The sequence below is a fragment of the Pituophis catenifer genome, unplaced genomic scaffold (assembly GCF_029215685.1).
Source record: "Pituophis catenifer annectens isolate HBS135680 unplaced genomic scaffold, rPitCat1.0.hap2 SCAF_1, whole genome shotgun sequence".
In the NCBI taxonomy this organism is placed as follows: Eukaryota; Metazoa; Chordata; class Lepidosauria; order Squamata; family Colubridae; genus Pituophis; species Pituophis catenifer.
Genome location: NW_027256881.1, coordinates 66,597,603 through 66,618,925, shown reverse-complemented (window position 1 = coordinate 66,618,925; position 21,323 = coordinate 66,597,603). Strand labels below are relative to the sequence as shown.

The 21,323-nt window shown below is 34.9% G+C and overlaps 1 protein-coding gene across 1 annotated transcript in view; it reads right to left on the bottom strand.

Moving 5' to 3' along the window:
- Positions 1-21,323, bottom strand: part of CEP170 (centrosomal protein 170) — a 93,463-nt gene that overhangs the window by 17,948 nt on the left and 54,192 nt on the right. The window contains exons 12-14 of the mRNA XM_070950587.1: positions 13,206-13,355; positions 5,593-5,719; positions 3,511-5,346 (exon numbers count right to left, since the gene is read on the bottom strand). Coding sequence (XP_070806688.1) covers positions 3,511-5,346; positions 5,593-5,719; positions 13,206-13,355 — 2,113 coding nt within the window. The remainder of the gene's footprint in view (positions 1-3,510; positions 5,347-5,592; positions 5,720-13,205; positions 13,356-21,323) is intronic.

Genomic DNA, 21,323 nt, shown 5'->3' with positions numbered 1-21,323 from the left:
GTCTTTACCTGCAATAAAGTATTTACCTTTCTTAAAGGCATATAATCACCAAGTGCCTTAATTTCATAGAATCATAAAGCTGGAAGGACCTTGGAGGTCTTTTAGTCCAACCACCTGCCCAAAGCAGGAATCCTTATACCATCCTGGACAAATGGTTATCCAATCTTTTCTTCAAAACTTCCTGCAATGGAAGACCCACAATTCCGGGAAGCAAGCTGATTAATTATTCTGTCAGGAAATTCTTCCTCATTTCCAGGCTGAACTTCCCTCTGACAAACTTTCACCCGTTGCTCCTTGTCTTGCTCTCAGGTGCCATGGAAAGAATAAACTGATCTGATCTTGTTTGGTTTTTCAACCAAACAGCAATGTTCAAATCAAACAAATTATTTACTAAAGTCATAAAAGGGATGACTCACACCCTGGTCAGCCCTTCTTTATTCTCCTACCATCTGGAAGGAGATATAGAATCATAGGCAGTCACACAAAGAGGCTGAAGAACAGTTTTATCCGTGGGCTGTCAGACTCCTGAATGAAAAATAACTCTACAACAACATAGCATGATTGGCTTGAGGGGCCGGCACAACATGCAATAAGTTCACATAGGACTGAGTGTTTGTTAGTAGGATTCACTGGGCTAGGGATTTTCTTTTTGTCTTTCACTGTGAGTTGTACTGTGCTGGGGGGAGGGGGGTGCACCAAGGGAGGCTCAGCCAATCTCATTGTACACATGTTGTACTCTGACAATAAAGGTTTGAATTGAAAAAAGCCAGAAAAAATGAAATTGTGGGGCATTGAAAAGTGGGTGTCTTGTCTGTTCAGACTGATTAAGTGCAGAGGTGACACTTCTAGAAACTTAAGGTTTTGGGGTTTTTTTTGCTGAAAGTTTAAATAATGGGCATAACTGTGACTTGTAAATGAAGGCAGATAATCCTTAAATGAGTTTGGAATGAGTGCACTGAGGGAGCTCCACCAAATCTCATTGTTCATATGTTGTGCACTAGGAATAAAGATTTGGTTTAGGAATATAGATTATTGTCCTATTTAAAGAATGGAAAGCCAAATATGACTATCATATTTTCTTTCAATATTACCATGATAATTCTAACAAGCTTGATTTAATATCAAATTCTCAACATTCCCTTTTTTTTTTTTTACATTTAATAAGCAGGGGGGAGGGGGAAAATACTTCTACTGACTGTAAACACGAAGTCATGGACAGTTCTGAATAGAGTTCAATCATCTTGGGTTAAGTATATCTTTGAACTCAAAATTCTTCTATACCTTCAAATTGCTTATTCCAAATAAAATTCCAATTAGTTTTTTAAAAATACATATTTAAAACTAGTTCTGTAACTCAGCATTGTACAACATGAGTATTTAGAGAAAAAAATAGGGGTGAAAATTTCAAAATACATGATGTCCAGTACTCTACCACTGTAAGTTTCAACAGCAGGATCTGGGTCTGGAAGAAGATGATATATCTCTGTGTACAAAAATGTGTTATCAAGTTATTGACACATACGGATTTAATGCATTTGTCTTAAAGATAATAATTAGGTTAATTCCACCACTTTAAAAAGATGTGGAAATAATAGGAGCACTACTCACACATTTCAACTCACTAAAGTATTTCTGGCATTCAATTCAATTTGAAAATTTAAGTATCAATCTATATTGCAGCGAGGAGAATCACAAATGTATTTTTAATAACAAATTATTTGGAACAACAACAGTTAAAAAGTGGTACTGTCTATGTATAATTAAGATAAAACTTACTCATACTTACCAAGTTTTGGGAGAGAGTAGTGCAGTGTATATGATTGTGTGACAAATACTAAACTTTTCAGAGGATAATATTCTTTTGAATTACATACCTAATGCATAGAATTTGACAATTGGAGAACATAAATGACCAAAGGTGCTTTTCCAAAACTGAATTGATCTGAAGAAGCTTCGTGGATGAGAAGTGATACATTTTCAAAGAAAAAACAAGAAAGTCCAGTTGCCTTTTGGAAAAAGCACCTTTGGGACAACCATGACCTGGATGATTGAGAATCTCTATAAACAGGCTGATTTGAGTTTAAAGGGTAAGAAAAGAAGAAGGCTTTTCATGATAAACTGTTCCTATTGCCTCCTTTAAAATGATGTGAGTCAGTCATTTTGCTACTGTATTTCAGTAACACAATTTTAGGATGATGATAGATTGCAAATAGGTTGATGGAAGCCATAGGCAATGCACTGTGGATGCTCAGCCTTATTTTAGAGTGGTGTAAATTTTTTTGATGCTTCTGCTATTAAGCTCAAATGAAAGTCCTAACGAAATGAAAACTGATTTATAAATAACCCCAGTGGATTAACTGAAAGGATGCTTAAAGTACAGTATATCACGCTCAGAAGTATGTAATAAGACTTCCATCCTGTAGTCAGATTTTAAATATGCCTATGCATGCACAGCAACTTCCTCTTCAAGCTATCACAGCTAAAACTGTCACACGACCCCCCGTGATTTCATAAATCTTTCAAAGCAGCAGTTGGTATATTCTGAATAGATAGTGTGACCTTAAAAACATTAATGCAAATGTTATCCCTGTAGTAGTTCTTCAAATTCTACCCAGAATGTTGATAATTAAGCAAGCTTTATAATTATCATATGGCACAAGAGTAGTATTTTGCAAGTATGCCTGTTTCCATTTATAGTACCAGTCACATGAAAATTACATGTCTTTGATGCAGACTCCAATGACTACCAGTAGCTGTATGAAACTGAGTAATTGGGCAGGCCACATACAATGCTATTATGTAGAACACTGCAACACAAAATTAGGTCACTGCAGTTTAGGTTCAACATGAATGAACCGTAAATGTCAGGTCTGGGAAGCAAATCTACAATCCAGAATCCTTTAATCTTTTTTCAAATCCTCTTGTAGTGAAAAAGCATACAAATAGTCCTCAACTTACAACAGTTCATTTAGTGACCGTTCAAAGTTACAATGTCACTGAAAAAAGTGACTTATGACCGTTTTTCACACTTGTGACCACTGTAGCATCCTCACGGTCACGTGACCAAGGTTTGGATGCTTGACAACTGGTCCAAATTTATGATGCGTCCAGTGTCCCGGGATCATGTGATCCCCTTTTGCGATCTTCTGATAAGCAAACCCAGTTTCACTTAACAACCAGGTTATTAATTTAACAACTGCCATGATTCACTTAACAACTATGGCAAGAAAAGTCATAAAATGGGGCAAAACTCACTTAAATGTATTGCTTAGCAACATACATTGTGGGCTCAGTTGTGGTGGTAGTTTGAGGATACCTGTACTTGGCTCTTTGTGTGTGTGTGTGTGTGTGTGTGTGTGTGTGTGTGTGTGTCCCCTAATGCTTTTTGTTTAATTTGACTTAATATTTTGCACGAGAACAAGCACAAATTTTAATAGCCACATGACCAAATGAAAATGGAAAGTGCTGAAAAATGAAATTATTAGAGATAAGATGGAAAGTATCTCATACCTGATGGAGAGTTATGGGCTGAAGACAGAGATTTGGATTTGGAATCTGATAGACGAGAAATGCTGTTAGCTCTAATTCTAGGAGAAACTTTAGTACTGTCTGCTGGTGGTGTTAATCTAATGCCACTTCTAATTACGGTGTCTGAAGTACGAGATGTAGAGCTTCTAGTTACTGTTGCTTCAGAGTCACTTCGTGCCGATAAAGACCCAAGTCTGTTTCTCCGTGGCTGGGCAAGCAGATCAATTCTTGAAATATTTCTCCTTCCTGATGGAGGCTTAGATGTAGAACTCGTAGTCGATACCTCAGAAGCAACTGATGCTTTATCTGCATCTGCAAGTTCACTATCTGACACTTCACCAAGCCGTGCTCTCCGTAACAGTGAAGTCCTTGTAGGGCGAGGCCTTGGAAGAGTGACTGACTTACTGACTTGCCCAGTTGATGGTAAAGAAGATTTCAACTTAGCTAATTTAATTCCTTCCGTTTTGGAATGCAAATGTTCATCTGCTGAGGTAAAAGGAGTCCTTCCGTGTGATTTGCCAGAACATGTTTCCTGGTCAGAAGATAAAATATCAGAAATAGCAGAATGAGGTACACTAGAGGTTTGATCATCATCTGTTAAATCTACGGAGGGCTGCCTTATTCTTCCACTACTCTGTGCAATCTTGCGTGCATCACCCCTTGAACTAGCTTCTGAGGAGCGGCCTTTTGTTTTCTTTTCCATTTTGTCACTGGCATTTGAACAAGATGACTTTAAAATATCTTTTGAGGGAGAACTAGTTGAACATCGATCTTTATAGAGGGTAGTAAAGCTTTTGCGTTTCTGAGTAGTTTTTCTTTCACTGTCTCCGGTAACTAAACTAATTGTACTAGCAGTATCCACATCTGATTCAGGTGAAATGGAATTGTCTCTATTATAGCTGGGAGTGTCAGGTCCTTCATCTGTTTTATTTTCTTCGCGCAGCTTTGCCTCAAGAAAAGCCATTACAGCTTCCGTATCTTTTAAAATAAGAGTTGTATCTAGACCAGGATCTGTTTCCAGTGAATCACTTTTCTCACTTGCTCTGTTGGTAGATGTTAAAGAAATTGATGGAGTAGTTCCTTGTTTATTAATATGAGGAATTAATTCTATGGGTATATTTGCACTTGGTTTATCTATAGTAAAGCTGCCTTGTCTTACTAATGGCTTTGAGGCTTCCTTCTTATCTCCACTAAGTCCTTTAGTTGGTTGCAATTTGGCTTCCTCGGCTTTCCTTCTTTTTACTTCACTTTGTGCCACTTTAACTTCTGTTTTACCTGCACCACGCCCTGATGCCTTTTCTTTCATATCCAATTTATGGGAAACAGAAGATTCCTCTCTCCCTTTTTCAACCTGGCCTGCAGTTCTTGCAGAAGATAATTTAGCTGGGATCCAATGTGTCAGCTCATTTTGTTCTTGCTGAATTTTAGTTAAAGATTGCTTTACCATAAATGTTTCTTTGCCATTTTCATTTTTCTCTTTTTCAGAAGAGAGGCAACTATTGGAGTGAAAAGCCGTCTTATCTACTTTAGGAGAAAGGCCATTTATTGTCCTGCTCACTTTAGTCAAGCTTTTATCAGTGGCGTGTCCTATTTCTTTTTGAGAATGAGTTGGGGTTTCTTTCTCTTGAAGTTCTGTGTCCTGTTTTTCACCTATCTCTGATCTGTGATGGGCTGTAACTTTTGTTTTTTGTCCTTCGATAACAGCAATTTCTTCCTTTGGCAACTGGGGGAGTGTCCTCCTTTTTCGATCTAGGCTGGTTAAAGAGGTAATTGAGCCAGAACTTCTAATTGACAGGCCAGATTCATTGATGTCAGTATCTAAAATCAAAAATGGAAACAAAAGTTAAGTAGGAATAGACAAAATTAAAGCCTCTTTTCTTGTCACACACATTATTCAGATTTAAAAATTAAAATGTAATGCAATTTATGAGATGGTTCCATAAGAGTTGTGTAAAAGTGAATCACTGAAAAGAATGAAACATATTAATCAAACCCAAAATGTGACTAAAAAAAATAATTGATTGATAATAGTATAAAAAGAGCTGTGGGTATTAGATGTGGTACCATTTTCTAGATGAACAAGCGCAGATGACTCCATCCGTACTTCATTTTCTTCATGTTTTGTATGATTAGCAGCCAGACTAGCCCACTGTGACACCCAGCGCTTGCTTCCAGATGTGCCAGTGCTTTCCTAATATGGGATTTTAAAGAAGATCAGTTACACACCCAATAAAACCAAACAATCTAATCAAAAATTTCCTATGGTAAATATTTACAGGATCAGGTCTTATGCACTTTAAAGTAGGAAGCTGAAAAGTTTGAAGAAAATTAAGATATAAAACAAATTATAATTGTTTAAAAATCCACACTGTAAGAGTAAATTTATAATCTTACCTAGGAAGTATAGAATAACTCAAAGTGGAAAGTTTGCTGAGAATGAGGTAGAGTACACATGAGCCAATAAATGCATAAATAAATAAAATAATATATCAGCATCAGTTTAATATAGTGTTTTAAAACCAGTGTATTCATTTTTTAAAAAGATCATCTTAACTGTTGGTATTTTATCATTTTGGTTAAAGCTCTGAGTCTTTCAATAGATTCAGGCCAACTGATTTTTGGAAACACAGATTTTGGAAAATCAGTTTTACTCACATTATCAGAATAAATTGGGGGGGGGAGAGAAAGGAAAGAACCAATAACCCAGAAGCCATGATATGTGTAAAAATCCACATTTGGCATACATGAAATAAGTCTGAATATTCTTTCTCTTTTCTGAATATTTTTTCTCTTTTCTGCTTTCCATTTCCATTGACAGAATAGTTCCTATTTCCCATGAGTTTTCTGGAATGTTGGATGAGCCACTATTTAAACTAGGACTAGGAGTGTCCAATCCACAGTTCATGAACAGTTTGTAATGCAGCCCCACAAGATTTTATAAAAATTATTTAAAAAATAAACAAAATCAGTTATTTATATACATTATATTATATACTTTATATGTGGCCTAAGACAATTCCTCTTCACTCAATGTGGCCAGGCAAACCAAAAGCTTCACAAACCTGGTTTAAACATTGACTGAAAGCCAGGATTACAAACAAGATTCAATAATGGTTTGAAACACTAGGAAGGTGACAAATTTACAGTAGCAGTCACTTAGTACTTTACCGCTGATCAACTTAATCACCTAAGAAGAAATCTAAATGAATAGTTTTGTGTGAACTATTTCTAAATAATGGCAAAGGTACTAATATAAATTATCACACTTATCATCACATAAGATATTGTTGTACATTCCAATATGCATTATTGACACAGAATACAAATCTGTTATGGAGTTTTAAGAGTGTTGGCCAACCTTCTGTATTTTATCCAGAAACAAACAGCAAGACAGCGCAAATGCTTTAAGAACAAGTGTAATATGATCACTTTGTACTCTTCCTGACTCTAACCTGACTGTTGAGTATTACATCAATTTAAATTTTTAGACCATAACATTTTAGTATTGTTAAGGCCAGAGGTTTCAATTTTCATCCACCAGAGTATTAAAGTCCCTTTCTGAAAGGGAACCAAATATTTAATATTCCTTTTAAATGTTTAAGTATCTGCCCATCACACAGAAAATGATTCTGGGCACTAACAAAAACAAAATCAAAAACTACAAAACCAAAATACATAAAATGGCTAGCCAAAGAGTCATGCAAAGAACCAATATGAGCTCAACTATTCTCCTGGTCCTGACATCCAGGAAACTGTAGTACTCACTCGAACCTGAAAAGAATTCATGGTTGTTAAATATGAGCCCCCCCGCCCGCCAAAAAAAATCCCATTCTCCTGAAAGCATTATATTTAAATCTTTGAGGGATCAATAGTAGAATTCTGGGAAGGGAAGGGCCAAGCCAGCCCCTCATGTTACAAAGCATCTGATAGGTTTTGTAAGTACACACATGCAGAAAATTGCTTCTTTAAGCTTTCAAAGGCCTGAATTCTCTGCCTAGCCACATCCAAGTTGGTTTTTCCTCCAGCTACATTCTATTAATCCATCTGGCTACTTTACCTGTCATAGCCCACCTGTGTAATCTGATGCCACCTTGGTCTTTGTTATACTGACCAAGTATGTTTCTATACGCAAATTGTGAGGATCTTTATTATTTTAGGCTGATCTGATATTATAGAGTCACAAGATCAGGTTTTTTTTTTACAAGATTAAGATAACTCTGAAGGCCTGAGATATTTTTATTAGGGATCTTACCAGAGACATATAATAGAGAACTGCAATATTTAATTGTGAATGTTTTAACAGCGGCTAGAATTATATTTGCAAAAAATTGGAAAGGAGAGAAAATACCCACTGATGAAGAAATTATTTAGAAAATGATGGAGTGTGCTGAAATGAGTAAATTGACATTTGAAATAAGACAACAGGAAGATAATCATTATTATTTGATATGGTGTTTGTTTTATCGTTGGATAGAAAATAAAACATGGAGATGAAATATGATACATGAAGTGAAATTAAGATAAAATGTATAAAAATTTGTTTTTTGGGAAAAGAAACATGTGTCATATATCGATATTTTGAAGATTTTGTGAGCACAAAAGGAGGCTAACAAACAATTACACTGTCTGTAATTGTTTGAAAATATGATGCTTTTATGTTGTTTTTGTTTTTGTTTGAAAATAAAAAATTCTTGGGGGAAAAAAAAAGATAACTCTGTAGGCCTGATAAATAATATGGCCATCAGATTGGTAATTAAATTGCTCATTATGTTTACATTTCCATCAGATTAATCTCCCTTTCTCTATAATGCTCTGCAAAACCAAATCTTTTACTATCTGTCCCGGTTCCATAGAGACCTTGCCCACATCAATGGAATACTTAAAATACACACACATAGTGTTCATCCCAGCATCAGAAAATTCTTATCATATTATCTAACTCAAAGATTGGCTGTAACTCCTAAAGTAGCAACTAGCCTTTTTTTCTGACAGCTGCTTCCCTAAGAGGTAGAGCTTAAATCCCTTACCCAACTGATTCTGATACTCATCCAAGAATATCACTCTTACATCACCTTCCAAAGGAACAGCATCAAAAGAGGGCTGACCTCATTCCAAGGATCAGCCAACAGGTAATTACCAAGCATTTCCTGGAGAGAACCACAAATTGATGTGCATTGATAGGCAATGAGTCCACCATTTTAGGACATGCATCCCAACTGGTGAAACAGCAGGAAGTGGATGTAAAGTATCAGAATATTTTGCTTCATCCGTTCCTCTGATCTTTTCTGTTGCACCTCTTGCTTTCTTCTTCTGGAATAAATTGTCCCAGCAGGTATAAAATTCAAGGGTTTTATTGTATTTTGAAGGATATCAATCTTCATTATATCAGTTAATGACACAAATAGAGTGTTACCATTTGAACTTTTCTCTTTGGGACAGTACACCAAAGGGGATCAGTAACAGAATAACAGTGTTGGAAGAGACCTTGGAGGTCTTCTAGTCCAACACCCTGCTCAAGCAGAAAACTCTATGCAGTACCATTTCAGACAAATCTCTAGTGTTGGAGCACCTACAACTTCTAGAGGCAAGTATTTTTCAGACTATAAGCCACACTTTTCACCCCCCAAAAAGAGGGTGAAAATCTGGGTGCGTCTTATAGTCTGAATGTAGCCCTGCCCACCTGCCGGCCCCCACCCTTTGGCCTCTGCCTCCCAGCAATTTACCTCCTTGCAGCAAGCAGCTCATTTCCGCTTCAGCACAGCCTAATTAGCATAAGCAGTTGATTGTTGGTTAGTTCGGCTTCCCGACCCTCAGCTGTTTCAGGCTGCGGGGATTGCCATTGCCTATTGCCGCGCGGGCCTCCTGCAAGCAGGCAAATTGCTGGGAGGCAGATTTTTTTTTTCTTGTGCTAATCAGCCTGAAAACGAAACTAAAGCAGGCTGTTTGCTGCAAGGCAAATTGCTGGGAGGCAGAGGCAGAGTTATTGTGAGTGTTTTGTGAGTCTTATTTTCTTCTTTGTGTCCTTTTATTGTAAAATTTCTGTCTAGAATCAACAATTAGCTGGAATTTAAAAAGCATTTCACTAACTTAATTAAAATGTTACCTGAAGGAAAATAAAGAGAGGGGGGAAAAAAGCTTTACATCTAACAGATTGCATGCTGAATAACTTACTGATTCTGATTACAATACCAATCTATGCAAAGAAAAAAACTTAAAACAGTTCCAAACTGGTAAAATTTCATATTATTTCCCATATCCATGCACTAGCGTATATCTTGTTTTCCTCCCCAAAAAAGGTAGGTCCGTCTTATAGTCCTGAGCGTCTTATACTCTGAAAAATACGGTAATTGTTCTGTGAGGAAACTTCTCCTTAGTTCTAGGTTGGTTCTTTCCTTGATTACTTTCCATCCATTGCTTCTTGTCCTGCCTTCAGGTGCTTTAGTCACAGTCACAGAGCCAAATTTCAGAAAAGCCAGAGAGATGTGAAATAAGTACCTGGATAACAGAGAGAGCAAGAGTACGCAGCTCTGCAGTGATCCAGGTCTGAAGTTGGGGTGATTATAAGGTTTATGTTATATCACATAGCACCTGTTAGCAACTCCTTAAAAGAGTACCATCTTTCTCTGGGTCAACATAGATGCTATGGTCCACTCCCAGAAAAACAGTCATTGGATTTTTAAGGAGGTGTCAACAGTGGTTCATGCTTACTGAGGTATGCTCTGAATCATATTTTCCCTTTTGAATCTGGCTATCTGCAGAATAGGAACTCTGTTAGAGTTTAAGAAAGATTTATTTTGGCTCTACTCAACACATCAAGCCCCTTCTTTGTACTGATCATGCCAGAACACATATTACAATTAATAGGTATGGAGGGTCACCTATTATTCATCTGAGAAATGTTTACAATGAACAAAATGCTACCACATGAACTGCCTGGAGAAACTAGATTCTTCAGGAATGCCATATTACAAATATGGAATAGATACAAATCAACACTATACTCAGATATACTTTTATGGGCCTCAGCCCAATAAGCGTTTTATAGAAAAATAAAATAGCAGGCAAAGAAAAATGGTTAAAATGTAAAGATTTGTTAGTATTGGAAAAAGTAGAGCTGAAAATGAAATCAAGAGAACAACTGACTGCACAGGGGTTTAGTTTTCAATGGTTCTCATATGCACAATTAAGAGAAAGATATAAAAAGGTATCACAAATAGAATATGATAAAACAAAATTTGAAAATGAATTATGCTCAGATGGTGAACATGTGATTGCTAAAATGTATATGCTTTTGTTTAGATTTGAAACAAAAATTCTACTTTATATTGCATTTCCTTCAAATGATCAGACTGGCACAAACCACGAAGGCCTAAAAATCTATTCTCAAGACAAAATAAAAATAAAGGGGGAAAATTAAATTAAATTTCAAAAGCAATATGAAAGTGTACATTCCAACTAATTTCTTTGAAAAGTTAATGTTAAGTAAAAGTTAATGCTGCTTTTGCTGCATTCCTAAAATATTCAGGGAAAACATACTGAAAGTCAATAATTTCTTGTTACTTACACCATATGACAGTTTCAGAAATGCAGAGTTTTAACTCCTGAAAAGCTTAGATCCCATGATTCCACACATTAGATTCTTTTTGTTTACTTCAAGATTTATTTTGGGGCCTAAAAACAGCTGGACTTTTATTGATGATATTCATGTTAAAAGACATATGGAATATGTATATATGGGTTGCTATGGATATGTTATGGAGTCACTTACTACAGATTCTAAAGGATATTAACATTCTTTCAATACTAATAAAAGCTCAAAATATGTTCTGCATTTTATAAATACAAAATATTTATAACAATGATATGTTTAACTATCCTAATAGTTCAGGAAAACACATTATCTCTAATGGTCAAATGAAAAACTATGGACAGATGCAGAGGCTTCTAGCTCTTCTCAGTTACAAAAATAAATTATGGAATGTGGGAAAATAGATAAAAATTGATAATATGTTGTGTTAAATAATAAACTAAAAACATTAAAAATAAACTAAGAAACATCTAAAATCTGATAATGAAAAATTAATACTTAAACTGAAAGTAAACCCACAAATTATTATAAATTGTTTGCAAAGCTCAACTCACATTTGAGGGAGACTGTTCTTGAATAGCAGTCACAATGTAGATGAATGCAGTTTGGCATCTGCTGTATTCATGTCAGGGCTAGGCAAATTATATTATTCACAACCAACTGCTATCTTACTAACATGGCAATTTGATATTTGTCATAAAAATTGCCTGTTTTAATGCTATTTAAACAGTCAATAGATTTTTCAGACAAACATGTAAACCTAGATACATTCCAGGTTTTATCATTCTCTAAAACTCAAACTGGACCAAATAGGCTTTCTTTTAGAATTTAATTATGATAGTTTAGAAACCTAAGCTATCATACTTGCTTCCACTTCAAAAATTTTCATTCCAAATTATGAATGTGCGGGATGTTTATTAGAATAGTACCATTAACCCTCAAAGATTGATTTGAGAAAACAGCAGTGATTGGTTGGCTTATGTACATGAAACTGCTTTAAGAATAGCCTAGATTTCTAGTTTGAAAAGGTTGATAGGAATTTTCCCACTAGTGTTAGGATGGGATGTATAACATCTCTGAATAACATTGAATTAATGAAAACCACCACCATTTCCCATGCTTCCTCTCCTTTACTAAAGTCTTATTGTCAATTTAAGCTACTTTAAATCAGTATTTATTACTGACTTTTATCTTTTTAATTATTATTTATAAAAAATATCTTAAACAAGAGGATAAAAATAGATATACTATTAAGAGAGTTTAGGATAAAATTTATCATATAGAAATATTGAATATGAAAATTAAGAGCATCAAGATTACATTCTAGAAGATAAAGAGGAGATTGAAGATTTGTAAGAAAAGAAGTATAAGCAAAATAAAAACAAAAGTGCAAAAGAACATATAAATACCAAAATAAGAATGTTTGAGAATAACACATAAGGGCTATTAATTTATAATGTTAATTATGAAAAATGTAACCGTATATCATAGATGTTAATGTAACAAGCCATCTTAAGCTTTGGATATGTTTCTTTCCATCATATTCCTTTAAAACAGATGAATACTGACATCTGTTGATCTGTGGTTTAGATCTGCATGTGTGCAGAATTTTGGATGTGAAAAATTATCAACAAGTTTTAGTGTAGTGCTATAGAACGTTTGAAATTTCTTCCAAAAGTATGACACAATTTCCATCTGGAAACAGCAAATTCTTTTCATCTCTGCTTTGTTTCTGCAGATATTTCTTTGACTTGTAAATTTTTTCCAATAACTATAATCAAATAATAAAAGGAATGGTAATATTTATACAACAAAGCTAGTATTTAGGTTCTTTCAGTTTCCAAAAATCCTGTGTGTCAGTGCTATGGTGTATATGCAGATAGAATAGCAACAGAACAAAAGCAAGTGTGAGGATAGCTTTTTAAGAACTAAGAGATTATACATAAGCTCTAATAAAGAATAAAGAAATATTACTATTATATAATAATAAAGTATTTAATAGCTCTTACTAGCTACTTAACACTGACTCTAAAAAGGTCCTCTCATTTAATGGAAGGAAAAAGAAGACCCATCAAAATTTGATTTCTACCTCTGTATCAAGAAATCCAGTTGTACTCAGTAGTCTTTTTTCTTCAAGCACTATTGTAGCAGAATTAATAGCCCAATCTTTTACTAAATCTTTCTGGCTTTCGTTGATAACAGGCCTATTATAATCCTGGCTGTCATCCACTCCAAAAACCTGAAAACAAAACAAATCATCATACATTAACTGAAAGCCTCCTTTGTAGTGTCCAATGGGAATGCACGGGTACTGCCACTAATATAAAGCGAGTGCTTATAAGGCTGTTTTTTTAAAAAAAGACATAGTTTCACAGTTAATTGTGACACAAAATCTTATGAAATGATTTGCTATTCAAAGTAGAACTGATGTGTTCCAATTCTAGAGATTCAAAATAATTATTAATATTTTCTTTGAATGAAATCAAAATATGATCCTAAGGAGCCTTCCTTTAATACAAGAAGACTTTCTTACCTCCGCTGCAATTTCTAGAGTATTTCCCAAATCTAGTGAAACAAACTAGAGAAGTCCTGGAAACAATTTTTAGGCTTTGTGAGGGCTTGTTGCAGAAAGATGGATAAATTGTTTCTAGTGACAGAAATATACCACTGGATTGCACCCATAAAATCAGTCTCACCTGAATATATGAATGCTGTAATTTTAAACAAAATAAGAATTACTTAATAAGAAATGTTTTAAGTAATCCTTTTGTGCCTCATGTACTGAAGCTTTTGATTTGTGTGTAATGTATAAAGGTAAAGGTTCCCCTCACACATATGTGCTAGTCGTTCCCAATTCTAGGGGGTGGTACTCATCTCCATTTCAAAGCCAAAGAGCCAGTGCTGTCCGAAGACGTCTCCGTGGTCATGTGGCCGGCATGACTAAACTTCAAAGGCACACGGAACGCTGTTACCTTCCCACCAAAGGTGGTTCCTATTTTACTACTTGCATTTTTTACATGCTTTCGAACTGCTAGGTTGGCAGAAGCTGGGACAAGTAACGGGAGCTCACCACATTACGCGGCATAATAATAATATAATAATAATAATAATAATAATATAGTATAATAATGTATATCATGTGCTTATTACTGTATGGATTAAATGATATATTCTGTTATGAAAGAAATGGACCATAAAAACTAGATACATTTCTGTTCTTGCTCCTTTAACACCTGGATGAATGCTTGGCATAAATGTATGGAATCCAAGCAACCCAGTGTGTAAACTTTGCAATAACAATGACATCAGTGAAGATTTGTAAAAACAGCAATTAGTGCTACTGCTCCAAAAGATATTTTTATGTGGCATTGAAATTATCTGGCAAGAATTAGATCTGAAAAGTATCTTCTTCTATCCAGGGATTAAAAAGTACCAGATTTTAAAATTTCATGCAAATTTAAATATGTACTGATTTGAAGAAAGAAGCATATGTCTTTAGAAAAACTCTAAACAATATATCATATTTAAATACTTATTGTAATAAGTATTTCATTATTTTCTTTTTTTTTTTAAAGTCATGTTGTTTGATTTCTTTTGTTTGTGTGTTTGTTATGTGAACCATCCGTTAAAATCTGAAAGCTGTGACTTTATAAAAGCTTTCACCTTGGATAAAATCCTCTACATCATACATTTGATGAAAAGTGTATGTTATCATACATTTATACTGTAGTAGTGCCACAATGCTCTTCTTTTTATTTGTCATCCTGAGGAAGAACTTAAACCACCTTGAGCACAAACAGAAAATCCTTTTTTTAAAACTTAAGTCTGTTTCAGTGGAGATCAGCTTAAAATTCTCCACATTTAATATGTGCAAATTGCATCAACTGCTTACTCCAACCTATTAAATCCTCTCTATTCCACAGCATGTTTCTAAATATTTGCTTTGCCACAGAAGACACTGATAGACTTTTTAAATGCTGTGCCATAATCCATCACATTGTATTAGTTCCAAACACTCAAGGGATTCAGAATCAAAGGAAAGTATAAAAATTATTTGATATAGCATGGGGAGCCATAATTCAAAATGTTAAAAAAGATAAGTGAATACTATTTCTGAGCATTCTTAAAATATTAATTTGGATCTCATGCTCAACATTAAAAAGTGTGGATTTTTCATCTATACATACATACATACATACAGGTAGTCCTCGAGTTACAAGTTTGTTTAGTGACCTTTCAAAGTTACATCACTGGAAAAAAGTGATTTATGACCGTTTCTCACATTTACAACCATTACAGCATCCCCATGGTCATGTGATGAAAATTCAGACGCTTCGCAACTGACTTATATTTATGACGGTTGCAGTACCCTGGGGACATGTGATCACCTTTTGCGACCTTCTGACAAGCAAACTCAACGGGGAAGCCAGATTCACTTAACAACCATGTTACTAATTTAACAAGTGCAATGATTCACTTAACAACTGTGGCAAAAAAGGTCGTAAAATGGAGCAAAACTCACTTAACAAATGTCTCACTTAGCAACAGAAATTTAGGGTTCAATTGTGGTCGTAAATTGAGGACTACCTGTAAAGTCTTGCTATTTGCTAATAAAGTGCCATTGCATTTACATACAGTATATGTTCTAGTATCATATGGAAAAAATCTGTATGCCACATGAAATTTGGGGATCCTAAATATTGAGATTTTGTGAAGAAAAAAATAGCAATATATTTCTCCACATTATACATATATTTTCTAGAACTAGGGTGCTTAGCACTTCATAAGGATGCACTTATGCAAAAATTATAAATATATTTCCTAATTAGAAATGAAGTTACATCACTATCTATAGCTGTTTTCAGTTCTATCTTTGTTTATTTGAGACTTTTAAAAGAACTAGAACTTTATCATTTCTATTAAAGAATACTCCCCAAAGTCAAATTTGAGTCTTTCTTAACAGTATGGAAATGGTGTGACATAATCTTCTGGGATTTTTTAAAAATGTTTTTAATGTTTAATTTTAATGTTTTTAATGTTTAATTTTTCTTCCTAATACACACTATGGCCCGGGTAAATAGTAAGAAAGTCTGACTGTGTTTATTTTTCTGAGCATAATAAATAATTTTGTTAATAAAGTATCTTTGATGTAAAGCCATTCACAAGATAAGCATGCATGCAAACATTATACTGTTACTGAAGTTTAAAATTAACAGAAAACCAATGATATGATTTGGATTAAAAGAGTGACTTAATTTAATAACATAATAGGATATTATTCCTTCCTGAGGGAAGCTGCCTCACTTCAGCATTAATGATTTATAGCTACCTGGTAAACTTTCCTTTTTAGGACTGGATTTTGGTAAACTGCTGTTTATCTGAGTATACTAAACTGTTATTTTTATTTTTCCATTCTTAATATTTGGGAGTTCTTTTTTTTTACTTTTCTATTCTTTTTTATTCTGATATTTACCTGAGAATAGTCAAAATGGAAACAAGGGCTTATTCCTAGATTTTCAACAATTTCTCGTTACTATGAAGTATAATGCCAAGTCAGATCTGAGATACCTACAATCTACAATTGACAATTGCAGCTGAAATGCATCCTGAGGATCTCTGCTCTCTCCAATAACTAACTTCAATAACTAGTCCTCAGGTTATTCTGGCAATTGGGATCAGGATTGCTGGTAAATCACGCGGTCATGAAGTGTAATGTCAAGTGACTGCATTGCTTAGCAACAACAATCCCCGTAGTACCAGTTGCCATTGTAGCCTGAAGATACACGGGTCTTTCTCAGGAAACCAAAGTCATGGAAGTTCCAAGTAAATGCCGGGAGAGATCACATGTAATCTAAAACAGGGAAGTCCCAGGTAAGGAGTATGGGGCTGCTGCAGGGGAGTGGGAGAGGCTGGGGGAGGGCTTGGGAGGGACAGTGCAGGTTGTGCTCGAGTTGGGGGATGGCAGGGGAGAGGGTGCTATGACCTGAGTACGGGAAGCTGGAGGGATATAGCAGGAAGTGCACACAGGAAGACTGAGGTGTAGATGGCATGGTATGGTGCATGTGCAGAAGTTCTAAGGGAGAGATTACCATGACTTGAGACCTTCCCTGACACCTTTCCCATTGACTTTCCCTTTGGGAAGCTGGTAGGGAAGGTCACAAATGGTAATCACATGACCATGGCAACCGTCATAAGTGCAAGCTGGTTGCCAAGCATTCAAATTGCAATCACATCATCACAGGGATGTAGTGACAGCCAAAACTTTGAGGATTGGTCATGGTTGCTGAATAAGTGGTCAGCAAGAAAAGACTACATGTATCTATCTACACATGACATTCATATATATTTTCAGAAGCCACACGATAAATAAGGGTAGGCCCTACTTAAATAAAAAATACATATTAAAACTATTTGCCCATTAAATAAGGAACCTATTTGTAAAATTCATATATCTATATTTTCTCCCAGATTTTCTAAAGAGTAAAATAGATGGAAAAAGAACCATGCATATTATATTGTACATGCAGAAAAGCAGTATGTCAAATCAAAACTGAACTTTCTTAATGTTATTTATATTTTCTCATGAAAACACAAGTTCAGAAAAACATATAATTTCCCTTGTGTGCTGGAAGGAAATTTAATATTCAGCCTTTTCTTTTAAGCAACATTACTTGTGATGATTTACATATACTTTTCATTAGTTGCCAGCAAAAGCAAAACTTTCTCTATAAAAATACAGTTTTATACACATGCCTTCGCTGTTGAGTCTATTTCCACATAGGAAAGCTAAGCGACGAGTAGAAATTCCTTCCAGACTTTGCATGTCATCATGGTTTGGCCTAAATTTGAAGTAAAAAAGTACTTGGAAGGCTGAAGGCAGATAAGCCTGTCCTACGCAACTTCATCATCCCACACAATTTGAGCCCTCATGCATCTTAAGAAACACTTGAAAAGGAAAAGATTAGAAGTACATTATGTTCTTTGTTCACAGGATCACTTATTGGGATCTTGAGCTATCCATATCCTTTTTATGCAGGGAGATATATTTTCTGAGAGTCAGATGTTATATGAATTTATTAAATTACCGGTAAATTTAAAAATGTTTCCAATATTTTGCATCAGGAACGCATCCTAAGCACGTAACAGAAATTTCAGAGCTTCATAAAAGAATTCAGGAGAGGCATGCTCTGGATCCCCTCAATCAAAGAGTCACATGGTCACTTTTTGGATTCATGCCTTCTCTATCATAGTATATTTTATATTTTATCACTTTTTCACCACCCTCTAGGATGAACAGTCATATAAATCTGTTTAATACATAAATAACTACGCAAAATACATATATTTAGATATACAGACATCGATTCTGAAATAGTATCTATTCTATTCCCCTTTTATGAAATTAATATGCATCTGGTGCCCAGGCAAGTCATCTATCTAGCCAACAAATCTGTTTACAAGTCATCTATCTATCCAAACAAATCTGTTTAATTTCAAGAACACTGCTCTGTCATGAATCTCATATAAAATGGGTCCCATCCTCAAGATAGATCTTTAAATTATTCGTAATTAGGACTGAACATATCCTTTGAAAAAAGTGGTTTGTAATGCATTCATTTTTATGTGGTCCTATTGATCATGATGTTCAATCAAGTCCCGATTCTTGGCAATTCTATGCACCACTTCTCTCCTCATTTTCCCAGTGTGTATGGCTTCTTTTAGTTGTTTTATGGTTTGGCTGGTATTGGCTTTAATGTCTAGCCACAGTGCAGCCATGTTTAGTTGCCAGACTGATGTCCTTGTTTTTCCATACTTGATTCATGTTCATCACTGCTGTGTGATCCAGGGCAATTCAATTTATTTCTGGACTGCCTTCACTGCTTTGATCAATCAATATTACTTTCTAAATTGCCTTCACTGCTTTGATCAATCTGCGATCCTAAGAAGGAATGCAGTCTTGCATATATTCAATCTCTTCACTGTCAATTCTAATGTATTCTGTCTTTTCACCATCAATTCCAATTTTGACACTCACGAATTGTTATTTTGACATTTGCTTACAATGAGCTTGGTGTTTTTGATGCTCAAGAAGAGACCAAATTTTAACTTTCTTCTTTAAAGGTTTTGATCAGATATTTCATGCTTACTTTGATTTCTGAGAGAAGAGTTGTGTTGTCAGCATATCAAAGATCAATCTTTACTCCGATTTTCCAGCTTCCTCACGATATAGTATACAGGTTGAATATTTAGTTGTTGCTGTTGTTGTTGTTAACACTAATTACTATTACTAATACACATTTTGATAATTTCTGATTTGGCTCAGATTTTATTTCAGTTGAGAATGAAGATGAAAATATGCAGGATTTAATGAAGTACATAACCATGACTACATTATCATATATAATAAGCATATTCTTACTGGTTAGTAGCAAATACACAATGGGAATATGGAGCTAAAGAAGCATTCTCTTTACATTATTAAATACACGATAATGAATCATATCTATATAACAGGAATGCATAATAGCAAATATCACTCTGAATAACTGAAATATTTCTAAAAATAAAAAAAAATGTAAATGTAAAGAATATCACAGCATTAAGTTAAACCATGGCATTTAACTGGGATTGTAAAAGAGACTGTTGTCATTAAAGACACATTTAACCTTTGTGAGATTCTTGACAAAAGGAACACTGACAGCTGATTATATAATTTGTCAGAACAACAGAAAACAATCAGCACAAATCTATAAAAATGGATGGAATTAGGTCACACAACAATGCTAAAGAAAAATGAATAAAAATAATTGTAAACAATAGTAACAAAATAACATACAATACAATAATACATAATATATAAAATATGGGTAACATAGAAGTAGAAAATCAAAACATATACTGCAATTCAATTTATAAAACAGGAACATACACATCTACTAATATTAAACATGGTATTTATAATAATTCAAGCAGTACCAGTTACTTAGAAACACTAAGGATCAGAGCAGATTTCTTCTGCACTGAACATGAGGAAACGTATGGGTCTGTCATTCAAGACGTTCTTTTTATATGTCAGTGAATTTTAACCTTCAAGCTAGTGGTCCCTCAAACAGTAAGCACAGAACAGAAAGTTGGATTGACTAATCAACACACTTCTGCACAACAGTGCAGTTGGGATTTGGGAGGTTTGCAACGGCCTGTCTGCAGCCTTCTGCAACCTCTGCTTATGCATTAAGCCTTTCGCGGTGTAGGTATGTGAGCAAGTCTAAATCAGCCTTGAGTATGTACAGATTCTTCCTCTCTCTCAGTTTTAAGTGTACACACACAGTCAGTTCGGATTATTTTGTCATCAACATCACATGGGAAACAGGACTGCAGTCATAAATGCTGTACTTTCAAGTATATACTCGAACTCAGAGTACAAATACAGGTATTAATATTTGACTTGCGCCTATTTAAGAAGCAGCCAATGCAAATAAACCTAAATACAATACAAAAATCACCATAACAATTGAGACTGTTAGCCATGGTTATGCAAAATGAGATTTTAGAAATTTGTATTCTAGTTTGGGGGTAGGGGCAGTGGTGAGATTCAGCCAGTTCGCACCACTTTGCGAGAAAGAACCGGTTGTTAACTTTCTGAGCAGTTTGGTGAACTGGCTGTTGGAAAAAAATCATTAAGGCAGAGAACCGGTTGTTAAATTAGTTGAATCCCACCACTGGGTGCGGGTGAGGGCAGCCTGATGAAACTAATTCAAGCAACAACCAGTTTCCCAGGAGATTTGGAACCTGGCATGATTTTAATCTATGCACATTGGATTTGTTTGAAATAGGAAGCTATTTCAATGGAACACTTATATTATAAAAGACCTTTCAGGCCATACAATATAGGAGAACAGCAGTACTGTACTCTACTGTAGATGGATAACTTCACTATTGATGTGGCTATTATTTAAAACCTTCTCTTTTAATCCAATTTGTATTTCCTGAGGAAGATATCCAAGGAAGATATCCAGGGAAGATTTATCTCAGATATAGGAATTTTCACTGTTTTTCCCACACTTTTACAAATCTAGTGCTAACTCCCTTCCTCAGCTGTCTTTTCCTGTGACTTTGGATACAGGAAACCCTTTTATAAGCCTCTTTCTTTGTGATGTTATTGTTTCATCTCTTTTCAAGCTTTAAAATAAGATACCCAATCCCTTCC